This window comes from Tiliqua scincoides, chromosome 8, assembly GCF_035046505.1.
Source record: "Tiliqua scincoides isolate rTilSci1 chromosome 8, rTilSci1.hap2, whole genome shotgun sequence".
Taxonomy (NCBI): domain Eukaryota; kingdom Metazoa; phylum Chordata; class Lepidosauria; order Squamata; family Scincidae; genus Tiliqua; species Tiliqua scincoides.
The window spans coordinates 11197642-11225094 of NC_089828.1; the positions used below are offsets into that span (position 1 = coordinate 11197642).

General features: G+C 45.5%; 1 protein-coding gene across 1 annotated transcript in view; it reads left to right on the forward strand.

Moving 5' to 3' along the window:
* The first annotated feature begins 3872 nt into the window (after positions 1-3872).
* The window catches only part of HDGFL3 (HDGF like 3), a 44895-nt gene continuing 21314 nt past the window's right edge, over positions 3873-27453 (forward strand). The window contains exon 1 of the mRNA XM_066636348.1: positions 3873-4349. Within this exon, the coding sequence (XP_066492445.1) occupies positions 4266-4349 (84 nt within the window). The 5' untranslated portion in view covers positions 3873-4265. The remainder of the gene's footprint in view (positions 4350-27453) is intronic.

Here is a 27453-nt window from a genome sequence, read left to right on the forward strand (position 1 = left end):
AGATGTGGTGTCAGCACTGGCCCCTTTAAGGGTAAGGCCTGGGCATCCAGCAGAGTGTGCTGCACAGCTGCAGCCACTTGAAGGCAATGGGGCCCTCAGGGATATAACAGGCACCTGAGGCAGGAAGGGGGGTATGGTTTGGAGAAGGAGTGCAGGTTGGAGAGGAGACTGACTTGGCTTATTGACTTTGACACTCTGACTGATTTGACTGACTTACTTTGGAATCTGATCTTGGACTGTGACTTGGCTTATTGACTTTGGACTCTACCCTGGATACTCTTTGTGACTAATGAACTGCTGGAGACAATGGAGTTTGGTGTGTGGCTGCTGTGCCCAAGACCTGCTGATGACTCAGGGTCTGCTGTAATGGTGGGAGGCTGCTGGGAGGAGAGAGGACCTCTGCAGGTTGAACAGGCGAGCTACCCTGGAGGTGGGGTCCAGCAGGACTGCAGGGTAGAACCAGGGTCATTTGTTGGGGGAAAGAAGGTGCTAATTTGCTTTAAAGTGGGCCTAATTCTCCAGGCAGAGAATGGCCTTGGAATCAGGTAAAACACCATAGAGGACCAGGCGTCTGAAAACACAGGACAAGAATGTATGACAAAACTAAGTAAAAGCTACAAGAGGGGGCTACATTATAAAAATGGGATAAGATGGTATCCCATTTTTTTATCCCATTTTTTAAGATGGTATCCCATCCCAAAAATGGTATAGGAGCATAAAGGTAAAAACAACAACTATATATGCAGTATTATCTTCATTTTAGATGTCAAAAGGGTTTTGTGGCTCCTAAGGTTTTTTTCCTCTGGAAAATGGGTCCAAATAGCTCTTTGAGTGTTTAAGGTTGCCAACCCCTGCTCGAGGCTCTTAGGAAGGTTCAAAATAGGTGAATATAGGCCTTATTGATAGGCCTATCTGGATCTGCTAATTTAATTCTGGCACATTAAGTGGGTCACTACCACAACCTCAGGCCAAGGTGCCATTAACCAAAAAAAGATCCATGGAGCAGGGCCAGTATTAGGGATTGGCGTTGTTGAGAAGCTGCCAAGGACCCATTGGGTCCCTGAGTCCACTCTGTGCCCATAGCCTTCATGTGGTGATGTTGGAGACATTCTGGAACTCACTCAGATGGAGAAGGTCCATGGAGGACGATTTGCCAAAAGTCTCCAGAAACTGGCCCTGCTAAGGAGAAAATGTTTCTAAGCAGGCCTATTCATGAGGCCAACTGAATCGGTTGCCTCATGCAGCAGATTGCTGGGGAGCACCCATCTCTGACTACCAGCTTCCATGACTCCTCCATCTCCTTCCATTGCCTGGATTGGAAAAAGAAGAGGGAGACTGAGAAGAAGAGGAAATACAGAGGGGAGGAGAGTGCTGAGCTAGAACACTGAAGCTTGGCAGGTGCAGAGGCTGGCACCAGTGGCATAGCTAGAGGGGGTGCAAAGCACTAAATTTTTCAGGGAGCTTCACCGCAGCATGCAAGGGGCCTCTCCCCCTCCCCTTGGAGCAGATGCCTCTGTTTTGCTCCCACTGCCTGGAATGGCTCAGAAGGAGAGGGGGAGGGGCCCCTTGCATGCTGCGGTGAGGATCCCTATGAAACTTAGTGCTTTTCACCCCCTCAAGCTACACCACTGGCTGGCACATCATTGGGCAAGGGGAGCAGCATCTGGCATAGAGCCTTGGTATGAGGAGGCCTTGGGCCAGCCCCAATCTGCAGAGTGTCTTTATGAAGAAAGCCAGGTTCTTTTGAAAAACCAGATCTAAGTACTGCATATATTACCCTCTGAGCATGTGTAGACTTTTTCTTCCCTTAGATAGGAAAGGCGTTTTCAATATAAAGCGTTTGTTGGGTTTTTTCCTGAGTCTGTGGGGGGAGAAAGTTGACCTTTGAAAGCGAACATGTTTTCTTTTAAAAATGTGTCTTGCAGAATGCAGAGAAGTAACTTAAACAAACCCCTGAGGACAAGAATAGGCCCTCAGTTTGGCTGTACTTGTCCTAAGAGGCAACTAAACAGCCACAGGGTAGATGGGACTTGATAACCTGGGAAGGCAGGTCATCTGAGAGAAGGAAAACTCTGATCCCAAACCTCCACTGCCTTCTGGCTACATCCAGTTATGGAACAGGCTTCAGGAGACAACCTCGAGGCAAAATCCAGAGCTGGAGTCCCTGAGGCAGTTTGCGGCTGTACACAGTCACTCTCTGGCAACTCCTGCGATGCCACTGGAACCAACCGTATTGGGTTCTGCCTTTCCATTGGACCATTTCAGCAACATGGAGGATTTGCTGCATGGGTAACAGTCTATCCTCCATATCTACATTACCCAGGCTTCGTGCACTGGAGAGGACACTGTTCCAGAACCGCCATTCAGAGCGCGATACCATAGTCTTCCAAGACTGAAGGATGCCAACAGTAACTTAAACAAACAAAAACCCACACACATCTGGGGCCTTTCTGAGACATTTTTGCCCATCTGTTTTATTTGCCCAGCCAGGGGCAGAACAGAAAGTGTTGCAACAGAACATCCTGATGGCAGAACATGTGGGGCATGTATGTTCACGTTGCTCACTTTGAGCAACTGAGCAAAAGGATGAAATCCTATCCAGGTCTGGACAATTTGTGTTTGATTATATCCCCCACCTCAACAGTGTTCTGAAGCTGCAGCAGTAGCCGCCGCCGTTGCCTTACCAATCACAGCACATAAGGACAGATGTCTCTCTGTGCAAGAATACAGTGTGGCCTACCCCAGCGGTGTACCTACAGGGAGGGCAGTGCAGTAAGCACTGCAGGCCCCTTCCACTTGGAGTTGGAGCTATTCTGGGCAGTGATGACAACATGCAGGAGTGGCAAGGGCTGCTTGCATGGCATGCTGTGGTGCCTGCAGTCCTTCCCCCCCTTAGGGTCTACCCCCCCCATAGGCCACTGGCCTACCCACTAATTCCATGGTTAACTTTGTTTTTTCTAGAATGTTACCACAATGCCCAGGTAGGTTCTTCTTGCCACAGAGGGAAGCCCCCAGCATCCTGTGCAGGCAGTGTATGGGTGAGATCAGAAAATGTAAGATCCCAGGAAATTTCTAGGCCCCCTCGTTTGGTTCCTGGGCCCCCTTTTTGACCCTGATTTGGGGTACAAATTGTCCCCTTTACTCCCCTCTCATGGGCCCTGGAAGGAGAAAGGGGTGTGTGTGAGAGAGGGAGACAGAAAGGTGTGTGTGTGAGAGAGATCTGTTTGTGTGTGAGACAGAGTTTTGTGTGAGAGAGATTTGTGTGTGCATGTGTGAGAGATCTGTGTGTGTGAGAGAGATCTGTTTGTGTGTGAGATGTGTGTGTGTGTGTGTGTGTGTGTGTGTGAAAGATCAGTGAATGTGGGTGTGCTGAAAGAGATCTATGTTTGTGTGTGTGAGATGTGTGTGCAAGTGTATGTGTGTGTGTGTGTGTGTGTGAGAGAGAGATTTGTGTGTGCGTGTGAGCGTGAGCGTGCGCGTGTAGTAGGAAGGACTGCCTGCTTCTCCAGGCGCCCTGTTGTGCCTGCCCTTTCTGTTTTCATAGAAACCGATCCGGGTGCAGTACCTAGAAAATAAGAGGAAGAGAGCGTGGCCCGGCAGGAGAGCAAAAAGGAGAAAGAGAAGCTCCTGCTGGGGGGGGAGGCTGCCCAGGAGAGGTTTCGGAGGAGGGGGCAGAGAGCGGCCCCTAGTCCTCCAGCTTGTCCCCCGCAGCAGCGAGGATGTTGGGGATGGGAAGAGGAGCGCCGTGATGTAGCGCGGGAGGTGGGCTGCTGCTGCTGCTGCTGGTGGCGTCGGCACTGGCTACATTTCTCTTCTGGCAACATTGTTGCCAAGCCAGAGGTGGGGGAGGGGATCTGCGCCTCCCCCTCTGTACACACACTCAAAAAAAGCAGCCCTTTCCTGGCTCGGCGGGATCCCTCCATTCTCGGGGGCTGCTGGTGGTGCCGAGTCCAGGCCTCCCCCTCCTCCCCCCCTGCACACTCACACACGCACACCAGCTCCCCTCTTCTTCTCCTCCGCCTCCTCTCGCCGCGCTGCCTGTGCCCAGGGCCCAGCCGAGCCTCCGGACCCGCGTCGCTTGGCGGAGAAGGCGAGGAGGAGGAGGCGTGCGGGGGGAGCTCCCTGCCTGCCTGCCGCATCCGTGCCCCCTCCCTCCCCTGGCTTCGGAGTACCGGGGGAGAGTCGGGCCGGGCCCGGGAGCGGTGGTGGGGGCTGCGTCGGACTGGGAGGCGGGGAGGGGAGGGCAGGCAGGCAGGCAGGCGCCCATGGCTCGTCCGAGGCCCCGAGAATACAAAGCCGGAGATCTGGTCTTCGCCAAGATGAAGGGCTACCCGCACTGGCCGGCCAGGGTGAGTACCAGCCCGGAGCGGGCAAAGGAAGGGCATCTTGGGGGGGAGATGCCCGGGGACCTCTTGCCCGGCTCCCCTCCCCGCCGGGCCCAGCCCTTTTTTCTTCCTCCGTCCTTTCCTCGCTTCTTCTCCAGGGGCGTGTTAGAGCCATTGCAAATGCAGGGAGGAAGGGGGGGCACGGCGACACTCGACTCCCTCCCTCCCTCTCTCGCACACACACCCCCTTCATCCCTCCTTCCACACCCCACAATGGGATCTCTCAGGGAGGGGAAGCTTCTCCTCTGTCCCCCTCCCGCCTTCTCCTCTTCATTATCGTTTGATCTTCATCAGCAACCCCCAGTCCCCCCCCCACCCAACCCCTTGGTAGCAAGAAGGGGGGAAAGATGGTGGTTGTACCTGAAGTATTGTTATTAAGGGGAGGAGGCAGAGACACCCTCTGCATGACAATGATGCTGGTTATTTTATTCTCCCCCCTCCACACTGAACTCGGTAATGGAAGCAGCAGCAACCACCAGCACCGGCAGCCTTTCCTTCCCCGCCCCCTTGCTCTTCTGCAGGCGATAGAAGATCCCATCTATTGCCTGGAGAGGGGAGCAGCTTCCCCCTTGCCCTAAGAAATTTTTATTAAACCATAAAGGCCAAAGTTGGCAGAGCCCCTTCAAAAAGGGGGGGGGGAAGCAGCAACAGCACACAGCCCACCATATCATGACCTTTCTGATCATTTAGTTGGCTAAAAGCGATACATGCACGTTTAGCTATGGTGCCTGTATTGTTTATTTGTGTTTGATGCATTTATATATCCAGGCCCTGCTTCCAAGTGAGTGACCATGTATCCATGTGGTTTTGTAGCTTGGGATTGGGGCCTATGTTAGAGATGTACATGCAGGAGTGCACACAGGTATCCATCTGGGCATGTGAGATGGTGAACAGGTACACCAAGGTTTGGCAAGAAGGGAGAACTGCAGTCATCTTGTGTGCACTTGGCAGTTGGCTTTTCATCTTGCAATCAGTGCTGGTTTCTTTTGCACACATCCAGAGGGTGGTGGACTGAGCAGGTGGCAGGCAGAAGCCGAGATTACCAACTTCTCAATGGGTCCCTGTAGTTGTGCCTGTCACAGCAGCTTGATCTGCAGCCATCTGTGGTTTGTAAAGCTTCACCTTCCGGTTTCTGCTGATCATACTGCAGTTAAAGGCACAAGAACAGGGCAGGCTGGAGAAGGGAAGGGGAGATTCTAGCCAGTTGGCAACCATAGCAGAGGCAACTGAAAGACACCCAGATACCATCCTCTGTGTGTGTGTGTGTGGGTGGGTGGGTGGGAATAGTGGTTAACTGATAATTTAGAATACTGTACATCCCTATAGGTTGCAACACACAGTGCTAGCAATTATACCAATTTTCTGTTCAATAACCATGTAAAAATCCCTATTAACAGAGAATTAAAGCATACCTGGCAGCCAGCTTAATTTTTCCCCAGACCCATCCCTTTCCCAGTTTTTCTGGCATTTCATTTCAAAAATTTAGAACCAAATGTGATAATATACTAGCTTCCAAAAAAAAAAAAAAAAATGGAAGCATCATCTATCCAGTTAAAAATCACTTCATCAAAATATCAGGGTATGCAAATGTTGCAAAAAGAACAAATTCCCTTAGGTGTGTTGCAGGAAGGAGAGAGTCATTATCTCTGGAGGTGCCCAAATCCCATCTCTAAGGCCTTCAACCTGTATGCCCCACTATTGCATGTGACTGCCCAAGTCAAGACATCTTTCTATTGCTTGAACTTCATGGAGTAGACAGACTCAGGCATCTAACAGATTCAACAGCTGGAGTTGAAGCAGAATCTTCCACCCCAAAACATAAGACATAAGAAGACATAGGACATAAGAAGATCGTTATGATCCAAATCAAAGACCTACCTAGTCCAGCATCTTGTTTCCCAGATTCCTCTGGGAATCATCTGGACTGATTCAGCACATTTCCAGACTCTCTCTCTCCACATCTTTGCTCCAGTGTATTTTTTGGAAGACTTCTGAAGTTAGTTGGGAGTGTGCTAAAACAAATTCAGGTTTGACTTCACCAAGTCAACACTGAATTGAAAATGGTCTTAGGACCTTGCGGTCTGGTATACACCTGCAACAGAATTGGGCGAGAATCAGGTAGCGAAATCCTGAGGTTGAGGGTGGATTGCACCACTTCAGACTGCAAGCAGGGAATCACATTTTTTTTAATGCTCCCCATAAAAAAATACATTGAAACCATTATCCATCCATTAAGTATCTCAAGAGAAAGTTTCTTCAGCACTTTAGCACCAATTCACCACAGACTAGATCAGAACATACCCTTGCCCATTTGATCCCCTATGTGAGTTAGAGAGAGTTTGCCTTTCTTTCCCACATCTCCCCCTACTTGTCCCACATTTTGCACCACTGGGTATCCACATGTGGGAGTGACATTCAGATAGACATATTCATCTAAATTGCAGCACACATGGGCCAGCTCATATTGTTTATTCCTGGATTTATCTGGTATATCAGTCATACAACTTCAACCTACATGCATTAGATTTTGTGTGCATGCTCTGTTTGAATATTTTATTTATTTTTATTATTTGTATAACATAATGTATATTCTTATATATCTGACAGCTCATATATTATGAGACTATGCCCTTGTTCCAGTATTCTCACTATCTAAAATTGACATAAGGACATCAGAGGAAGGGAAGGGCAGTGGAAGCAGTGATAAGCTGGGAAATAATATGTAGTTATTTATGTTCACATACTTTCACTTAGCTAATAATATTTATGGATGTCCAGAGATAGAACAGAAGTTCCAGTTTGTAGGGAGATGAATGTAGGAGAGTGATTAGAAGCAGTAATTTTCAATCAGTGTGCCATGGCACACTGGTGTGTTGCAAATAGTCCGCAGGTGTGCCACAGGAGATTTGGACAAGGGTAATTTATTAGTAGGGCTGTTTGGGAATGAGAGCCGCCTACCAGCAGTGTGGTGTGCCTTTTCAGTTGTCAAAAAACTGATGGTGTGCCTTGATAATTTTAGCACCTTGTCAGGGTGTCGTGAGATGAACAAAATTGAAAATTGCTGGATTAGAGAATAATCTGATCTGGCTCCATGTCTAGTGCTGCAACTCAAGCAGTGGTCATCTTTGATGTCATAGAGGGAGCCTCAACAGGTTGAGTTAGGAGAATAACTTGCAGCCCAATCTTATCCTACCCTCCCTCCCCTCCACTGATTCAGTGACACCAAAATGACTACCATCCTGCATCCTGCTTGGGGGGGGGGGAGAGTTGTGGAGGTCTCCTCTAGGTAAACCTCCACAGCAGGGACAGGTCTACTCAGATGTGTGTTAAGGAAGTTGCTAACATAGGTCTGTGTGGACTCATGCTGTGGGATTGGGTCTGGAAGGGGGGTTGGATTTGACAGCCAGACCTGATCTGCCCTCTCCCCACCCCCGCTGCCACCCCATTCTGCCCTCCCCACACCCTGTTTCACTTTTGTTCCACCCTCCCTCTGCCCCATCCTGCCTCCCACACCATGCTACTTGTGTCAGCAGGCCTTTGCAGAGCCACTGGTATATAGAGGAAGGCTCTGGCCTCCTTGCCATAGAGCTCTTTGGAACCAACATAAAGCAGTCTACACTGGCAGAGTACTCGTTCCATCAATGTACAATCTGAATAGGATTGGGCTGTTATTCCTGCTCCCAGTAGGCCTTTAAACTCAACCTGCAGCCACATAATTCATCGTCCGTACATCTGTTACATGGTTTTTGCTCATTACAAAAAATAAACTGAAGAAAACTTTCCTGAGGTCAGCAACATTTGCCAAAGCTCCATTGTTTTTGAATGGAAGAAATAAAAGCATACAATCAATAGGGCTGAAAGGAACTTAGCTTTGGCTAGAATGTGCCTGTAGACACCAGTCTACATGTGGGCAATGGTCACCATCTAGCAGAATCAGAAAAACTTAAGCCTACTGAAATCGATGGGTTTACAGGTATCTAACTTGTGGTTTTTATGATGCAAGTAAGTACAATGTTGAGAAAACAGAATCCCAAGTGGTAACCAGGACCAACAAAGTAATACGTCTAGTGCAGGAGTGTCCAAAGTTTTTGGCAGGAGGGCCACATCATCTCTCTGACACTGTTTCGGGGGCCGGGGGGGGGGGAAGAATTAATTTACATTTAAAATTTGAATAAATTTACATAAGTTTACATAAATGAATATATTAAAGATGAACTTATATGAATGAATGAAGGTCTTGAAATAGCTCAAGGCCTATGAAAGGCCTTGCACAAAGCAAGGCTGGCCTTTCCTTTGCTGCTGCTGCTGCTACATCACTGACGTGAAACAGCAAGCAGTGGAGGGAGCCCTCATCCCACAGCTCACATGAGAGGTCAAACAGTTGCATTGGGCCAGTGCGGGCTATAGCAAGTCTCCGGAGGGCCAGAGGCTGATTGGAGACTGGGGGCTCCCTGAGGGCCGCATCGGGAGTCTTTGAGGGCTGCAAGTGGCCCCAGGGCTGGGGTTTGGGCACCCCTGCTCTAGTGGATGAATTGACCATCTAATAATAATGGCTGGTGGGACAAGAAGATAAGTAAATATTTGCTTCCTGGTAAGTTATATAAAAAAAAGAGAAAAATGCATTGATGAATCTCAGTGTTGCTGCTACTAATACTAATAATAGTAATAAAACTAAAACTTGGAAAGTAATGTATTGAGGAACTTTTACTCTATAGTCCTCTGCAGCTGTTCCAGTAGTATCTGTTTAGCAACCTGCTCTATATCACTCTCCAGCCTGAAGATCTAGATGACATTTTTCTTGGGCCTGTCTGATTTCCAATAATATCAGGCAAGTCAAATGTATTTGTTCAGTGGCCCAAGGGCATCACAAAACAAGGCTCTGTTTAGAGCACAAGGAAGACACATAAACCTACAAATGGAATGAATGTGGCCATTCACTAGGATGACAAAGATCCATGGGTCACTATCTAGAATTAGAAGTGATTGTAATGTCCCCTTTTATCCTCCATGGCTGCTAGAAATGGAGTGAGGGCATGCAGAACAATTTCTAGGCAGCTGCTGGTGTTGTGCAGAGTTAGGTTGTCATTGTCCCTAGTGGGGTGAATTGAAGGTAGCATAAAGAACATTCAACGGCAAGTTCAAAGTCATACTTCATGGATTTGTAGTATTTGTGATCATAGTATGGAGAGTGAAAATCTAAAAACACAAGACCCAGGATACCCGTATTTCTATAGCCTTGGTCTAGGCCATGATCTGAAGGTTCATGCTGCAACAGCCTAGCTGATGCTAAACACTCTGGGTCTGCTCAGTACTAGAATCAGATTTGTTTTTAAAGCCTTGTGAATGTTGACTTCCACGAAGGAAGGAAGATCAGATGTAATTCAGAAGTTGTTCCATTGCATTTTTATCCTAGTGTTCTCCAAGGAGCTCTGAGTATTATAAATGGTTCTCTCCATTATATGGTCACAAAGTCCTGTGAGAAAAGCTAGGCTTTACCTGGTGGTGCTCTTGTCCAGTGGTCTTCAACCTTTTTCATTCCCATATGTTGCCACAACCCTACAACTGAGGCTTTGCGTCCCCACTGGGGTCCCAACCCCAAGGTTGAAGAACGCTCATCTACCACTGATTGATGGCAGCTCTCCAGTTTCATACAAGGGTAATTTCTAGTCCTGACCTGGAGATGCTGCTGGAAACTGCAACACGCCTCCCTGAAAGTCCATACAAGTCACCAGCCCACACTTACTTTACTAGCTCATCTTTCCCTACAAACCAGAGTTTGCCATTTTGGCATACTTAGATCCCAAAGAAGAGGAAACCCAAACTTGCTTCTTTTTTACAAAAGCTTTCTTATCTGGTTGCCTTGATGTAACATTTACTTGCCAGAGGCAACCAGGCAAATGGCAAACTGCAAGCTTACCTTAGCCTAAAGTTACAATGGTTGCTGCGTATATGGGCACACCTGAGAAGAGAAATCCATATGTGCAGATGGGCACCCCTCACCTTACCTGTGGCACCTCAGTCACTGTTCCTACACTGTCTCCTCCCACTCTGACTTCACAAAGGAAGAGAGAAATTGAAGTGCAGAGAAGAGAAGACTTGTGGGCTAGTGGGTTCCCAGCATACTACTCTCCTACATGTTATCTTTCACTCCATTCTCTTCCTTTTCAAATCCAGGGGTGGGAGCGGCAGAGCAAGAGGGGAGGTACCTCAGTCAGGGTCAGGGATGGACCAATTTTGGGTGTCAGGAATTTTGGGTGCCTTCACCCACTGGGAATGCTTTTTAGTCTGGGATGCCCCACTTGTGAACGCTTATACATGGGGGACAGAAAGTAGGTCATTTTGAATGTACACTTTAGCTTACGAAGGGCTTACTTTCCAGTGGTATGCTTTGTTTGCAAGGGAGGGAGTGGGGGAGGAATGCAAAACAAATTGATTTAAGTGCAACTTCTGAAAACAGCCTTAGGTGGCAGTTCAGGATACATACAGATACATTGGTATTTGAGACTTAAAAACAAGAACAAGAAGATATGACACAGATTAGGCTCCAGGTCTTGAAAGATACAACTGTTAGCATACCTAGAGAAGGTGCACAGCAATCCTTACCCATTTCTCACAATGCAGCTGTTTCACAGAGAGGCCAGTGGACTGGTGCTTTGCTCTTTTCTTATGGTTGAGAAAGGTAGGGGTGAAGAATTATGTCTAGATCACTGAAAAGAGAGTATTTGCATATGCTTTCAACAACTGGGGTAATACAATGGCCAAGGTCCCACTGAAAGCAAGGGGATAACAACTAACCTGTTTCATTGGGATTCAGGCTGGTCTAGATATTTATTTCATTTTTTATCACTCTACCTCAAAGGAGCTCAAATTGGTAGATAGGGTTCCTTCTGTCTCATTCAAATATTCCAGCTCCCTTCTAATGCCCACTTTTTGGCTAATTAACACCCTCCTTTTCCAAGAACAACAGCTGTTATGTGCAAAGAAATGAACAGAACTCCTTATCAGTTGAGCAATTAACAAGAATTTATTGCTACAAACACATACACTCCTGTAAGTCCTCTTGTCCAGAGGCTTTCCCTCCTCAAAACACTACTTAACTCAGTGGATAAAGGTCTAAAGCCTCCAGTCCAAGTCCAATCCAATCTCCAAAGTACAGTCCAGTCTTCTGAAGCAGATTCCCTCACCTCCAGCAGAGTATTACCTCCAGTAGGGTCCTGGCAGTCCTCTCTTCTGTGTCCTCCAGCAGAGTCCTGGCAGTCCCCTTCTCCCATAGGTATAGGTCAGGTTCTCTCTGGGTCAGGGTAACTCTGTCTCCTTCTGAAGCTGCCTTTTATCCTTGGATGTCTCATAAGCCAAAATGTAGCTCACCTGTGAGTTACCTTGTTAGCCCCTTGTTAAGTCCAAATTAGGCTCAAGTGAGCCATCTCTTAGTCCATGTCCATTCAAAGCCCCATCAAGGTCAAATGAAGCTCAGGTGTCCATCAGAGTCTCCATTGGCCTTGATTGATTACAGCTGTGGAGCCAGCCCTGCCCTTCCCAGAGCTGTCAAACAGCTGTCAAAACATGTAATCGCTGTCAACACCACATCATCCACCTGATGATTTTCTGATCTTCCATTAAACCTTCCCTCCTTTTGCTCTCACAAGAAACCTGTGAGGTAGGTGAGTGTGAGAGATAAGGACTAGCCCAGAGTCACCCAGGAGGCTTTATGGCTGAGCAGGGGTTGGAACCTGGATCTTCCAGGTCTAAGTTTAACTCCCAAACCACTACACCATCCTGGCTCTCAGATATGCAGTATCAGACTACAGGTGGGGAACCACACTTTGAACCCCATCTTTTTAAACTCCCACCTGCCCCTCCCTGTAAAGAAACAAATTAGCACGGCAGAGAGGGGCCTGACTTAGAACCTTTCTCTGTGTTGGGTTTGTTTGCTACTTACTGAGTTTTCTTTTTGTCTGAAATGTTACAGTCCAGTCTACAACTGCATTCAGCTACAGATGATGACCAGACCCAAGTCATGCAATTGCAGTTGGATTGGTAACAGCAATTTGATCACAGCTTCATGTGTGCATCAGCCTGAGTCAGTTGGTCTCTCTAGGTCCATGTGGATTACTTCAACTGCCAATGGCTCTCCATGACCCCAGGCAGAGGTTTTTCCTAAGCTTGCTATCCTGGATCTATTAGCTGGAGATGCCAAAGACTGATCTTCACATTTCCTGCATTCAAAGCATGTCCTTGACTACTGAGCTGTAGCCTTGCCCCTGTCAGATGCTATTAGCCATGACAGCTAAGTGCAGCCTCCCAAGTCCAAAAGTTATATTCCTTGCCAACCAGACACTGGGGACAAGCAATAGGGGAAGGCTGCTGCTTTCTTGCCCAGAGGCATCTGGCCAGCCACCAAAGATAACAATGCTAAAGAATCAGATGGATTCTTGCATTGTTAATCTGTTCTGATCCAGAAAGTTCAAGCTTCAACTTGGCATGGAACTACAGATGAACTTAGGTCAGCCACTCCATTTTCAGTGTGAATGTATAAATCCTGGCCCATCATGTAATTTTGTGAGGGTTTCTTGAGACTGGATTATGGCAATGTGCTCTGCATGGGGCTGTTATGGAATCCTGCAGCAGGACTGCTGATGGGGGTACCCAAGGGAGCATACTCCTTCCATCTGGCTAGAACAGGGTGCTCCAAACTGTGGCCTGTGGGCCAGATTTGGCACTCTTGCTAACCCTGCCCTTGGGTGAACGGACCTTACCATTCCACGGGGGAGCCTGCTGTTGTTGCCTCTGATCTCCCCCAGTGTTTTTGCTGCCCAGCCACTTCTGTGTTCTACTGCCCCAGCAGGCTCTGCACCTGGATTTCCTGGCAGATGTGGCTGGGTAGCACGAACATTGGGGGAGATCAGAGGCAACCATAGCAGGCTTCCCAGCGGAACGGTAAGCTCCGGTCATGCCAGAGAGGCTGTTTTGAGCTCGAACGACACTGGCTTCCCATTTGTTTCCAGGTTCAGTTAAAGGTGCTGTATTAACCTTTAAATCCCTATATGGTTTTTAGGCCCTTGACGCTTTAAGGACTGCCTTCTGCCATGTGAATCTGTTGAGATCTTTGGGGGAAGCAGTTGTCTGCATACCAACACTGAGCAAGGCAACAGCCCCTTGGGTGTGGAGCTCCTTAGCTCAGGCCCCCACCTACTTTGCTTCTAAAAAGCTGCTCAAGACACCCTGTTCCACCAAGCATCCGGCTTGTGAGCTCTTCCTGTATCTGATGCTGTATTTTAATTTTTCTGTCCTCACTATTTTAAATTGCTGAATTTTATTTTGTACAGGTCATGTCTCATTATCTGCTAGGGTTTTGTTCCAGAACCCCTAGTGCAGCGGTTCTCACACATTTTGCATCGGGACCCATTTTTTAGAATGAGAAATCTGTCAGGACCCACCAGAAATGATGTCATGAGCGGAAGTGGCACCATCAAGCAGGGAAAGTTTTAACAATCCTAGGCTGCAATCCTACGCACACTTACCCAGGAGTAAGTCCCATTTACTATTATTGTTAAAAGAATATACAGAGTAGCTTGTTAAAAGTACAGTCCTGTAACGTTTCCCCAAATGCGTCACATTCCATGGTAGCTTCAAGTCTAATATATTAAAAATAAAATATTGAAATGAACGGGGACCCACCTGAAGTTGGCTCATGACCCACTGAGTGGGTCCCGACCCACAGTTTGAGAACACTGCCCTAGTGGATTAAAAAAAAACTGTGGAAAAATAGATTTAAAGACCCACTTCCAGGTTTCTTGCCCCTTCATTGCTCCTAATAAGGTTGTGTCTCGACATTCACAAGGGTTTGATTCTGGGACTCCCTGCTGATACCATAAAATGCGTTAAATAAAAGCAATTTTTAAAAAATTAAAGAGTGTGTCACTTTACAATGGTGGTTTAAAAACAGCTTTTCTTAATGTTGTAGAGAGGCAGTCAGTAATTAGAAATGCAAAGGATTCCCTTTGCAGTCTTTGTCTGGCTAAGCTGAAGAATGGAATGATTGCTTGCATGACTGTCTCTCTACAACTGTAAGAAAAGCAGGTTTTTTTTAAACTGTGATTTTAAAGGGATGCATTTTTCTCCTTCTCCAGGGGTCAGCCCATTCCTTGTCATTTGCATGGGGCCATTAGTGTTGAGACAAATCAGTGTATAAAAAATCTGTGTATAAATAGGCTGAACCTGTAGTACAGTGTTTCTCAAACTGTGGGTCAGGACCCCAATTTCAGTTGGGTCCCCATTCATTTCAATATTTTATTTTTAATATATTAGACTTGATGCTACCACAGCATGTGACTGCATTTGGGGAAATGTTACAGACCTGAACTTTTAACAGGCTACTATGTATATACTTTTAACCATGATAGTAAATAGGACGTACTCCTGGGTAAGTGTCGGTAGGATTGCAGCCTAGGATTGTGAAAAATTTCCCTGCTCGATGATGTCACTTCCAGTCATGACATCACTTCTGGTGGGTCCCAACAAGATTCTTTTTCTAAAAAGTGGGTCCCGATGCTAAATGTGTGAGAACCACTGCTGTAATATATTGTTTTATGCTTTTATATTCTTGCTCACCATCTTGGGACTATTTAGAGAAAGGAGGGATATGAATGAATGAATGAAATACTGTGTGTGAAGTGCTTTGAAGTCTCAAAAAGTTTTATATATATGCAAAATATTCATCTTAAAAGTGCTAACACACTTTGGAACTCATTAGCTCACAATCTGATGGCATGAATGTATAATTTGGCCCCATTGAAATCAATGGCGGTAGAGAGCAAAAAACTGCACCAGACTGGGCTTTTGGCTGCCATAGATGGGGATTGTGTGTGTATATACGCATGTGCCTGTGTGCACACAGCTGGAGCTGTTTGGAAAGTTTTTACTGCAGCTGGCTGAGCAAGCATGCTGCTTTTCCATTTATAACCAGCTTGCTTGTTCAGCCAGTTGCTCAGTGGCAGCAGAAGCTGTCAAAACACCGTTGGTTCCCTATCCAAGCTTATTGTGTCCCAAGTCTTCTATCAACCCCGTGACATTCAGAAACTCAACACGTTCTCCATTCTGCACTTGTAAAATACAAAATTTGCTTTATTATCTTCATGCTCATTATTCCTGTGTTGCCTCTTTTATATGCAGGTGCTTTGCAATGCAAGTCTCATTTATCCTCTGAAGCAGCCACATTTTAAAGGGGAAAGTTCTGTGGAGTTTGTGTGTGTGTGTGTGTTCATTGCTCTTGTCAGTGGGCCAAATGGCCTCATTTTAAACCGTTTGTATGCCTCGAAGAACTCAGAAAAAATGATTTAAAAAAAAAAACTAAGTTAAATAATGCAGCTGAATGTTCCTGAAAGTGGGTGCTTTTAAAGAAAACTTTAGATATTGCCTGGCTTGAAGTATAATTATGAGAGTTGGCAACTGCACCCTTTAGAATTCTGTAGTAGGAGCCAGCGATGACTTTGAAAAGCATCCTGGGAAACTGGCAGGCAAATAAGGAATCTTTTGTATTGGTCATATCCATATTCAATACTCCAGCAATAATGAAGAGCAGGCTTTTGTTTTATTTTGGAGCAGATCTGATAAGGCTCTATATATTGACAGGTTTCCCTTAGCTTCCTTGAGTGTGAGCTTTAACCAGGTGGCACCAGTCTAGAGCAGGGGTGGCTGAACCTTGGTTTAGGAGCCACATGCGGCTCTCTGACATATAATATGTAGCTCTCAGAAATATGTTGGCTGAACTCCTTTTTTCATCACAATTAACATAAAAGATAAATAAGAAATGTTCAAGCTTTGTAATTATTTATCGGGTATAAATGGAGAGTTCCACTGGATTAAAATGTAAATTTAACATTCATGGTGAGTCAATATTTTTAAGTATTTAAATGCTTCTTAAATATTGTGGCTCACAAACATCTGAAGTTCATCGTAAGTGGTTCTTACGTTAAGCAAGTTTGTCCACCCCTGGTCTATAGTATTATTAGACCCTGTGGTGGGAAAGATTCAGGAACAGTGGAGATAGGAAGTTGCGTAGCCAGATCATTAGTACATCTAAATGAACACTGTCTGTATGCTGACAGAATTGTTGCCATCTATGTCTTCAGATAGGGGGCCTTTTTTCCTAGTCTGATCTGGCAATACCATGGATTGAACCTAGGACCTTGTGTCCTGTTACTGAGCTACAACCCCTTGCTGTAAGTTGTGTGATAAGGTGGCCGAAGGGTAAAGTGAGGTTGATGTGTGGAGTTCTATCAGTGCAGATCCTCAGTACCAATAATCAAATACTGTAGTTTAAAGTGGTTTAATTGCATTTAGTATTAATGTAATATAATTTAAGTGTATACAATTTAAAAATAAGTGCCTCCTGCTTGGCAATTCACAGATTTACTTCTTATTGCTTAAATACTGCTCATTCTTTACCATGTGTTTCCATAAGTATAAAAAGGTAAGAGACTTTTTTAAGAAGGCTGAAAATTCAGGAAAGGGGACATACAATCTCTCTGAGAGGACCAGACCCCCCTTGACTCCAGGAATTTTGTGGCCCTGGAGATGACATTAGACCAGTTGCATAGCTAAGGGGGTGGCAATTGCACCGGGCAACAAGCTTTATGGGGGCAACAAGCTGAGCTTGGCACTAGTGGCCAAAATTGTGAAAACCTTGGTATGTATGAATAATACCATTATGTTATGTATCACTGGAAAATAAATTTAATGGAGAATGCAATGAAACAAAATGCATTGGAATATCTGTATTCTATCAAATGTTATGGCCAATTAACTAGAAAACTTTTTATTAAATTTGATTTTGTCATTGGGGGGGGGCTACAAAATCTTCTTTGACCCTGGGTAGCAGATGCCTTAGCTATGCCATTACCCCATTTTTCACTTTTTTAAAAGTCTGGGTGTGATGTCACTTCTGAAAGTGACATCCCTTCTGGGGCATCATTTTGCACTCAGCACTGTGCTCTACTTTCATTAGCTATGCCACTGCACTGGACTATTGAAGAGCAATGTCAGCATCTGTAGCAGCTGAGATGGGCCCTCAAAGAGATATCTGATTATTCCAAAAAGAGCCTATTATCAGGCAAAGGTTTGGACACCTAGGAACTCCTCAGAAGCCCCCAGCCTGAAGAAGGGTTTGAGGTCACCATCTTACTCCATTACCGAAGTGTAGCAGATAAGGTTGTGATCTCAGAAACACTAGCTGAAATCTCACCTCAGTCAATAGTTGGCCCGAGGCAGGCCAGATTCTTTCAACTCAGCATCCTACTCATTGTCAAGATGAGGATAATACTACTAATTTGCCCTACAAGGTTGTTGTAAAGTTTACAACAAGATCATGTATGTGAGGTGCTCTGAATACTATGAAGGGGCCATATTAAATACTAAGAAATATTTTCTTCTGTACCTTGATGAGAGTTCTTTCCTCATTCTGGCCTCCATGGTGAGTTTTTAAAGTTTAATTTTTATGCTTTTATTATATCCTTCCTTGAGCCCTAAGAATAGTCAAAGCAAAATGTAAATGAATGGAAGGATTGCAATAAACGCTTTTGTTGCTATTAGAGAATCCCATCCATATCAGCTGAGTCTAACCTCTTCCCAGCTAACAAATGTTGTATTTTATATCACTTTTATATAGCTCTTTTAAGAAACGCCCTTGCAGTGGCATAGCTAGCGGGGGTGCAAAACACTAAATTCTGCAGGGAGCCTCACTGCTGCATGCAAGCAGCCCCTCACCATCCCCTTCAGAGGCAATACCTTCCATTTTGCTCCCACTGCCCAGAACAGCTCCAAAGGGGAGGGGCCGCTTGCACAATGTGTTCAAGCACCTGCAAAACTTAGTGCTTTGCTCCCCCTTGAGTTATGCCACTGGGCCCTTTCAGTCTTGGCTAGGAATGGCATGTGTACTATGCAACAGAGCTTCGTATTCATTGTGGTCTGATTAGAGTGACTATCTGCCTGCTGGACTTGCTCGATTAATTTGTCCTGTGCCTAACACAATAGGAAAGTGACCTAGTTGCATGACGTTGGCTAATTTGATCACAGAAATCATGAATTAAAACGGGGGGAAAGCCCTGTGTGCTCTAGAGCAGTTTAAAAAACAAAATTATTAGGAATATGCAAAATGTAGAAATAACCCTATACTATCCAGGGTTTATGGTGGCTGATCCTGCAGTCTGCCACCGTAAGCCCCAGACTGGCTGTGCAAAAGCTGTGCTGCTGTTGTGCACTTTGGGGCTTCTGGTGCAAACAGCTGGAGACCCTGTGAGCATGAAAGTGGCTCCAAGACACCCTGCTGAAGCAGGTAGGTCAGCGGGGAGTGGGGATCATAGGTGGCAGTGGTACACATTGAGATCTCATCCCTCGTTCCTCGCACCGAATGACGCCATGAGTCTCCTTGGAGGTACTCCAGCAAAGGGGGTGACATAGGGGGAAATAAGAAAGAAAAAGTTTTACTTGCCTCTCCTGGGTCATCTGGTCCCATCCGTCTGTCCATCCCCTGTCAATAGCATGCATCACACACTCTGTCAGCAGTGCTGCATGCTGTGGTATGCTGGATGATAGGATTGGGACAAAGGCTTTACTGTGCCAATGTGAAAGTAGGGGCGGAACGGGGACACACAACTAAGACTGCACTCCAATACATCTGGGAGTAAGTTTTATTGAAATAAATGAGGCACATCTGAGTAGGCATGCATAAGCTTGTGGTGTAAATATAAGTATGCTAAATATCGTACGAACAAGGTAGAGTAACCATCCTTCACAATACAGATTGTTTCCTGTTGGATCTTATTCCACAGAAAACCTCCTAAATCTATCCATGCCCAAGGTGCACCTATTTTTTCACAATTAGGCCAATTAAATCTAAAGGATTCTTACATTTGCCATCTCCGAGTCATAATATTGTCACCCATGTTAAGACATTACAGTGAATGTGGTTCTCAAACTGTTCAGTGGAACTCTGGTGCTACTCAGAAGTTTGCCAGGGATTCCTCATCAGTAACACGACCAGTTCCCTACTGCCATGGATACTTCCATCAATGTGCAACCTCAGGGAATGTCAGGTGTGTTTTAGGGCTCACTCTCAGTTTATCAATGATGATGCTAAGGCCTAACCTGTGCTCTGTGTCAAGTAACTTCCTGGCCTTTTCTTTTTGAGTGAAATCAATTGCTCCAGAATTGACTTGTGAGCCATACCAAGCAGCCACTCTAGGCAAGTTCACCATCCAGGATACAAAATGTCTCCTCTTTGCATCCCTTTGTCCTAGTCCCATGCAAATCAAAGACAATGAGGCTCTCTTTGGTTTCATACATGGTTTGAAATGCAAAATATTGGCAGTGCATATCAAGATCCGAATTGAGCCATTTTGCAATGCACTCCAGCAGAGTACATCTACAGGGAAGGCTTTTCAGTCACTGAACTGAAACATCTTGTGGGTGGCTAAATTTCAGTTGCAAGGCCTTTCTCTCTCTCAGCTGGGATCTCAATAAGAATGACCAAACCCAGCAATTGCTTCATCCAGCAGGACAAAGAATGTGCATGGTGATGGGCTGAGCAGGGGTAGAGGAAAAGGCAGGGAGCGCTAGTTGTTGGCATCCTTCAGTCTCGGAAAACTATGGTGTCACGCTCTGAATGGTGGTTCTGGAACAGAGTGTCCTCTCCAGTGCGCGAAGCCTGGGTAAAGTAGGTATGGAGGATAGGCTGTTACCCATGCAGCAAATCCGCCCTCTCCACGTCACTGAAATGGTCCAATGGAAAGGCAGAGGCCAATACGGTTGGTTCCAGCGGCGTTGCAGGAGTTGCCAGAACGTGACTGTGTTCAGCCATGAACTGCCTCAGGGACTCCGGCTCCGGATTTTGCCTCGAGGTTGACTCCTGAAGCCTTTTCCATAACTGGATGTAGCCACAAGGCAGTGGAGGTTTGGGATCAGAGTTTTCCTTCTCTCAGATGAGCTGCCTTCCCAGGCTGACGAGTCCCATTTACCCGGTGGCTGTTTAGTCGCCTCTTCCGACAAGTACAGCCAAACTGAGGGCCTATTCTTATCCCCAGCCCCCAGGGGGCGCACATAATAACTGAGGGCCTATTCTTATCCCCAGCCCCGCAGGGAGCGCACATAATCATAATGCTACTGCACTGGGCTTAGTGGACTGGTCAAAATGTGTTGTTGATGCCCAGGTGGGGCCCAGGGGCTATAGTTGGACTCAGTAGGAAAGTGTTTGCTTTTGCACGCAGAAGGACATAGATTGAATCCCTGGCATCTCCAGGTAGTGCTGGGATTGATCCTGCCTGAAACCCTGGAGAGCTATTGTCATTGATTATTGACCCTACTGAGCAAAATGGCCCAGTGGTTTAAAGCTGCTTTGTATGTACCTATGCATTTGAATGTTAAAAAGTATGTGGCCCTACCATGTTTAGGAAGTTGCCTACCCCAGCTCTTAAAGCCAAACACCCCACCCACCTGAGGAACTTAGCAAAATTTATGAGAACAGCAATGTTCCCACTGTTTCAGTTTACTTCATTCCAAAGATCTACAACTTGAGACAACTCAGATGTTGCAGTTGGCTTTTATTGCTGTTTCTCACAGCAATTACATTTTCATCACATTTTCCTGGATTTCTGCAGGCTTTAATTATTATTCTTTGGATTTGGGGGGGGGGGGTATAACATCACTCAGACCTGAAGATGCATCCAGAAGTCAGTGTAATTAAAGATAGGCGAGAGAGTGTGCAGTGCAGGCCAACACACACGACACATTCTAGTTCAATGTTACTTACTGGGTTTTACATTTCTGGTTCTGAGCTATGCTTCTTCCAGATTTAGGGAGTATCCCCTGGACAATGGTGCCTGCCCCAATATAGGCAGTTCTGTAGGACAGGCCTTGCTCTAAATTCTGTAATTTTATAGGGTTGTCAACCTTCCAGAATTGTTCTGGACAGTTGTAGAAAGTTCATAGGCCTGGCTAACATGTAACAATAAGCCACAGTGACCATTAATGAGCCTCTACAAGCCATGGATTTTGCTCTTCCCTCTTTCATTTGCATGTTAGAGGAGGAGGGGGCAAATGTTTACTTCTGCTTTAAACTGAACCACAATGCCAACTGTGGTTTACTTCACACTAGTTAGAGAGCAACAAACCAGGATTAAAATATGCTTTTAGATCTTGGTTTGTTCCCTAACTATGATTTGAGGTAACCATGGTTCTCAACTTCAGATGTAACAGATGTTTACTTCAAATCGAAGCTTAAAACTTTTCCTCTCCTCCTCTTACTCCATGAAAGGAACATGAAGGAGGAAGTATGCAGCTATGACTCCTTCACATAATGCAGCACTATCATTTCACATGATGTCTGAACCAGGTCATAATGTTGGTCAGGAAGTGTTTGAACTGGGTTAGTTCTCATCATCCTTAACTTTACATACAATTGGAATTGGAAGTAATTTTTTGTCCTAGGGATATCAGCCGATTAGCAAATCAGTAGCTGACAAATCAGGTAACTTTTAATCAGTTAAGTGTAAACACATGTGGTTTAAGTGTAAGTGTAAACACATTACCCAAGCCTTACAGCTATATTGAAGGATGTGTAACTTAGAATTTAATCAAGAAGCAGCTCAGTCCTATAATGTTGACTCAGAAGAAAAAGGTGTTAGGGAAGCACCACCCAGTCTCCTTGGGGTAAGGGAATGTTCCCTTACCACGTGCAAGTCTCAGGTGGCCCCAATGGATCTCCTTGGATCTGTGCCTGGTATTGAGGAGACCCATGTCTTTTTTCCAGGCCCGGGTGGGATGGTGAGGATATGATGGCAGAGCCAGCTGCCATTTCCACCTTTCTCCTGGGCCCACTTCTCTCCTTCCCCTGCTTTCCACCCGTCCTGTTCTGCCCCCTCCACACCCTACACCCTGCTGGCAGCTGAACTTAACCACTGGGAGCTGTCACCAGGTGTCCAGCAGTGCTGTGGCACTGCAGCAACTGCTGCTGGGCCCAGTGCCAAAGGCGCACTTTTACCTCTGGGACAAAAGTGCCTTATGGCACTTTTTGCAACAGTTGGGCCAGCAGCACTGGCAGAGCGCCAAATTAGGCCCGATAGGATTGGGCCCTTATTCCCAAGTAGGTCTGTGTGAGATAGCAGTCAAAAGATGCCACATAATAGGAGAAGAAAATGTCAGTTTAATTTTTTTTATTCCTTGTTACACAAAGTATACAAAAAAGTATGCTCTTAATTGGAGCTCCATTGATTAAAAGTTACTCTCACTAATTAAATTGTGTTCCCCCCCCCCATCAATCCATCAACTAGTTCTTCAGCGGACTAATCTAGAAACCCTCGTTTTTCCTTTAGTATAGAAGCAGGCCATGTGAGAGAGAGAGAGAGAGAGAGAGAGAGAGACCTGTGTCAAAAGGATAGAGTTCATTTAATATAGGAGCAAGCCATGAATGAACTTTTTCAAGTGGTGAAGACCAGAAGAGATTGTGAGGAGCTCCAGAAGAATCTCTCTAAACTGATAGACTGGGCAGCAAAATGGCTGATGCGTTTCAATGTAAATAAGTGTAAAGTAATGCACGTTGGGGCAAAAAATCAAAACTTCACATATAGGCTAATAGTTTCTGAGCTGTCTGTGATGTATCAGGAGAGAGATCTTGGTGGGCTGGAGGGCAGCTTGATGGACGTGTCAATCCTATGTGCTGCGGCAGTGAAGGCCAATTCTATGCTTGGGATCATTGAAAAGGTATTGAGAATAAAACGGCTGATATAATGCCATTGTACAAATCAATGGTAAGGCCACACCTGGTGTATTGCATCTAGTTCTGGTCGCCACATCTCAAAAAAGATATTGGGGAAATGGAAAAGGTACAAAAAAGATAATTAAATAATCTTTTTATAAAGATTATATCTTTATCTTATAATATCTTTATCTTATAATTTATAAAAATTATATCTTTTATTATAATAAAATAATTACTGGACTGGGGCACCTCCCTTATGAGGAAAGGCTACAGTGTTTGGGGCTCTTCAGTCTAGAAAAAGGCGCGGGGGGGGGACATGACTGAGACAGAATTATGCAGGAGATGGATTGAGTGGATAGAGCAGCCATTTTCAACCTTTTTTCAGCTCGCAGCACACTGTCAAGGCACTAAAATTGTCAAGGCACGCTCCCAGTTTTTTACTGACATTAAATTACTACATTGCAATTTTTAATTGATATAATTAATACAATTAAATCATTACATGACAAAGGGCACAATCCTAACCAGGTCTGCTCAGAAGTAAGTCCAATTTTGTTCAGTGGGGCTTACTCTCAGGAAAGTGTGGTTAGGATTGCAGCCAAAGACTGGGGGGGGGGGCATGTGCCTGTGGGACTTACTTCTGAGTAGACATGCCTAGGATTGGGCTTTTGGTTGCACTTTTTTTCTCAAATACAGGAGCAGGCAATTGGCACTTCTCTCTCCTCCTCTCCCCCACCCACCCGTCCCTTCCCACAGGCACATTCCCCATCTCATAACTGCAGTTAGCACCTCTCCTACTGTCCCTCCCCTCTCTTGTCTGCACCTTCCAAAGGTCCAGAATCACTTGCCTCACATTCCCCCTCCCATTGCCTGCTCCTGTATTTCAGAAAAAAGTGAGACCAAAAGCCCAATCCTAGGCATGACTACTCAGAAGTAAGTCCCATTATAGTCAGTGGGGCTTACTCCCAGGAAAGTGTGGATAGGATTGTGGCCCAGCACCCTTCCTCTGAAAGGCAAAGGCAAGGCAGGGAGGGTCTCGTTGGGGAGCTGCAGACAACTGTGGCAAGGAGAAGGGACTTTTGTGGACCCTCAGCCAGCCCATTCTTAGAGTGCTGGCCTCAGCTGACTGGTTCCTACCTGCTTGCTTGTCCCTGGTTCCCTCCTTCTCACTCACTCCACCCAGACCTCCTCCAGGCTTCTCTCGCTGCCCAATCAGCATGCAGGGCAAATGGACTTGATACCCAATCCTAGGCGTGTCTACTCAGAAGTAAACCCCATAATAGTCAATAGCTTACTCCCAATAGCTTACTCCCAGGTAAATGAGGATCCCCAGGTAAATGAGGACCAGGTTGCAGCCTTCCTATTGCTCAGCCACGGCTCCTTTTTCACAGCTGAAGCAGCCGCTTCTCTGCCCGTGGCTGCTGCCTGCCTTGCGGCACACTAGTGTGCCGCAGCACAGCGGTTGAAAAATGCTGGGATAGAGAGATGCTCTTTTCCCTCACATAACAACAGAACCAGGGACATCCGTTAAAATTGAGTGTTGGGAGAGTTAAGAGAGACAAAAGAAAATATTTCTTTACTCAGCGTGTAGTTTGTGGAACTCCTTGCCACAGGATGTGGTGATGGCATCTGGCCTAGATGCCTTTAAATTTCTGGAGGAAAAGTCCATCACAGATTACAAGCCATGATGTGTATGTGCAACCTCCTGATTTTAGAAGTAGGCTACCTCAGAATGACAGATGCAGAGGAGGGCACCAGGATGCAGGTCTCTTGTTGTCTTGTGTGCTCCCTGAGGCATCTGGTGGGCCACTGTGAGACACAGGAAGCTGGACTAGATGGGCCTATGGCCTGATCCAGTGTGGCTGTCCTTATATTTTTATGAGTCTGTGTGTTTGTCCCCTGTGTCAACAGGTATGGAGTTCCTTTAAGAATTAAGGAGGAGGTAGGTATACACCTAGAGCAGCCATTTTCAACCACTGTGCCGTGGCACACTGGTGTGCTGCGAACAGTCCCCAGGTATGCCGCAGGAATTTGGCAGAGGGTCATTTATCAATAGGACCTTTGGGGGTTGTGAGCCCCCATTGACAGCACAGTGTGCCTTGTCAATTGTCAAAAAGCTGATGGTGTGCCTTGACCATTTTAGTGCCTTGCCAGTGTGCTGTGAGATGAAAAAGGTTGAAAATCACTGACCTAGAGAGTACCACCTGGAAAAGTTAGGTTGATCTCCCTGAGATAATTTTATTGTCAAGCAGACAGGAATATCTAGTGCTACCAGCATAGAACAGGTTAACACTTAAAATGTTCTGAGAGCCCAAGTAAATAAACAGGGTTTATTATTTGTGGGCTTTGAGTGATAATGCTATTTTTGGAGCCTGTTCTGCTATGTTATATTTCCTGATACTGTGACAGGGTGTCAGCTAGGAGATTTCTAAAGGATTCCTAAGCAACTTGGCAGCCCTAGCTAGAATCTGGGGATCTTCCAGATCTCAGGCATTCCAGCCAGTGCCCAGTTACTGTATCCTGTGGCCTGATTTCTCAGCAATGTGAACAATAAAAATCACGCCAACCTCTTTACTCTTGGATTTGCAGAGGAAAAATCAGAAGGGGTGTTGACTGACAGAACCCTGTAATCTGTGTCTTGGTGAAACACCAGCATGACCCAAGTGATAGGGAAGGACCATGCAGGTATCCACCAGAGGTATCTGCAGGACCCACCAGAAATCGGGTCACAACCCACCAAGTGGGTTCCAACCCACAATTTAAGAAATTCTGGTCTAGACGCTTCATCTTGACATATGAATTGAATGTTTGCTTCTTCTTTTTTTAATATGGGGAATGAAATATTCTGTCCACACACACATTCTGAAGCTGTCAAGTGCAGCCAGGGAAGCATTAAGCGGCACCAGCAACAAATATTTGGAATTCTGTATGTGTGCTAGCTAGCACACATCATGATTGGGCATTGCACTCTGCCATGGCCCTCTGCCAGTTGGGGGAGGCAGAGGGTGGACAAGGCTGTTTTCAGGATGGTTATTTAAACACATACCTTCCTAGTTTGCAGCACCATCTGTGGAGTCATCACATGAGGCTTGCTTGCTTCAGCTCTAAGTTGGTTTGGGTCATTAATTTTGTACCTTGCCCTTCTGCACAGAAGTGCAGTCAAGGAGGCTTACATTTAAATCAGACGAGAATACATAATAAAAATTGGCCTAGCAGTATGACAGTACCATAAACACACTCCAGTGAGGCCACTGCTAGAAGATCTTGCCTAAAAATGTAGTCTTCACTTCCCATCTGGAATCAGGCAGTTGGGAGGTCAGGCATAACTCGGGGCGGGGGGAGGCTGCACCATTGTTTGTGTTCCAAAGGCAAGAAGGCATCTTTCTTGTGGATGCCCACTGACTTCTGACAGCAAGGAATACCTCTGAAGGCCCCTGAAAGGTTCCTACAGGAGAAGCAGTTCTTGAGAACTCCTGGTTCCAGGCTGTTTCTTTTTAATATTTAATATTTATTTATTACAGATACAGGACAGGGAAACGGGATAGACTGGGATAGGTCTACACAGGTTACATATCAAGATAATGGCCTTGGGTTACAACATGCATTCTTTAAAAAAAAATTTTTTAAACAATGGCTAGAAAAAGAAAAGAGATTATCCATGCAGATGTTACTTCATTTGTCATTATGATATTTACTAACTGATCTAAACAATCAATATTATTTATCTAAAATTGTCTATCCAGTCATAAAAAGGCTTCCAATATCTTCTTATTTTACCTAAATGTCTCTCTTTCATTCCTTCTGTTAAGACATCCATTTCTGCTATTTCATAAATCTTAGCTATTAATTTTTCTCTATTTGAAACGTATATAGATTTCCACATTTGCGCATATAATATTCTTGCCGCTGTACTAATATGTACAATAAGATATTTCTTGTGTTGGTCTTTAATTTCTGATGTCAGATTTAGGAGGAATATTTCCGGTTTGAATGGTATTACACAATTCAATATCTCTAGGTTCCAGGCTGTTTTAAATGAAACTAATCTGTGATAAATGTATATCCCGTGCTTTTCCTACTATGAGACTCAAGATAGCTTATAGAACTCATTAATGACCATCAAATACAATACATGCACAAAAAAATCCAACAGCAGCAAAAACACACAACAAAGCATCCACAAAGTAATGGGGGATTACAGAGATCAAACAAACCAGGAAATAAATGCCTGCTGAAAAGTCAGGTTTTCAGTCCCCAGCAGAACACTAGCAAGGAGGGAGACAGAAACAAGAAATGGCAGAGAGTTCAACAGGGCAG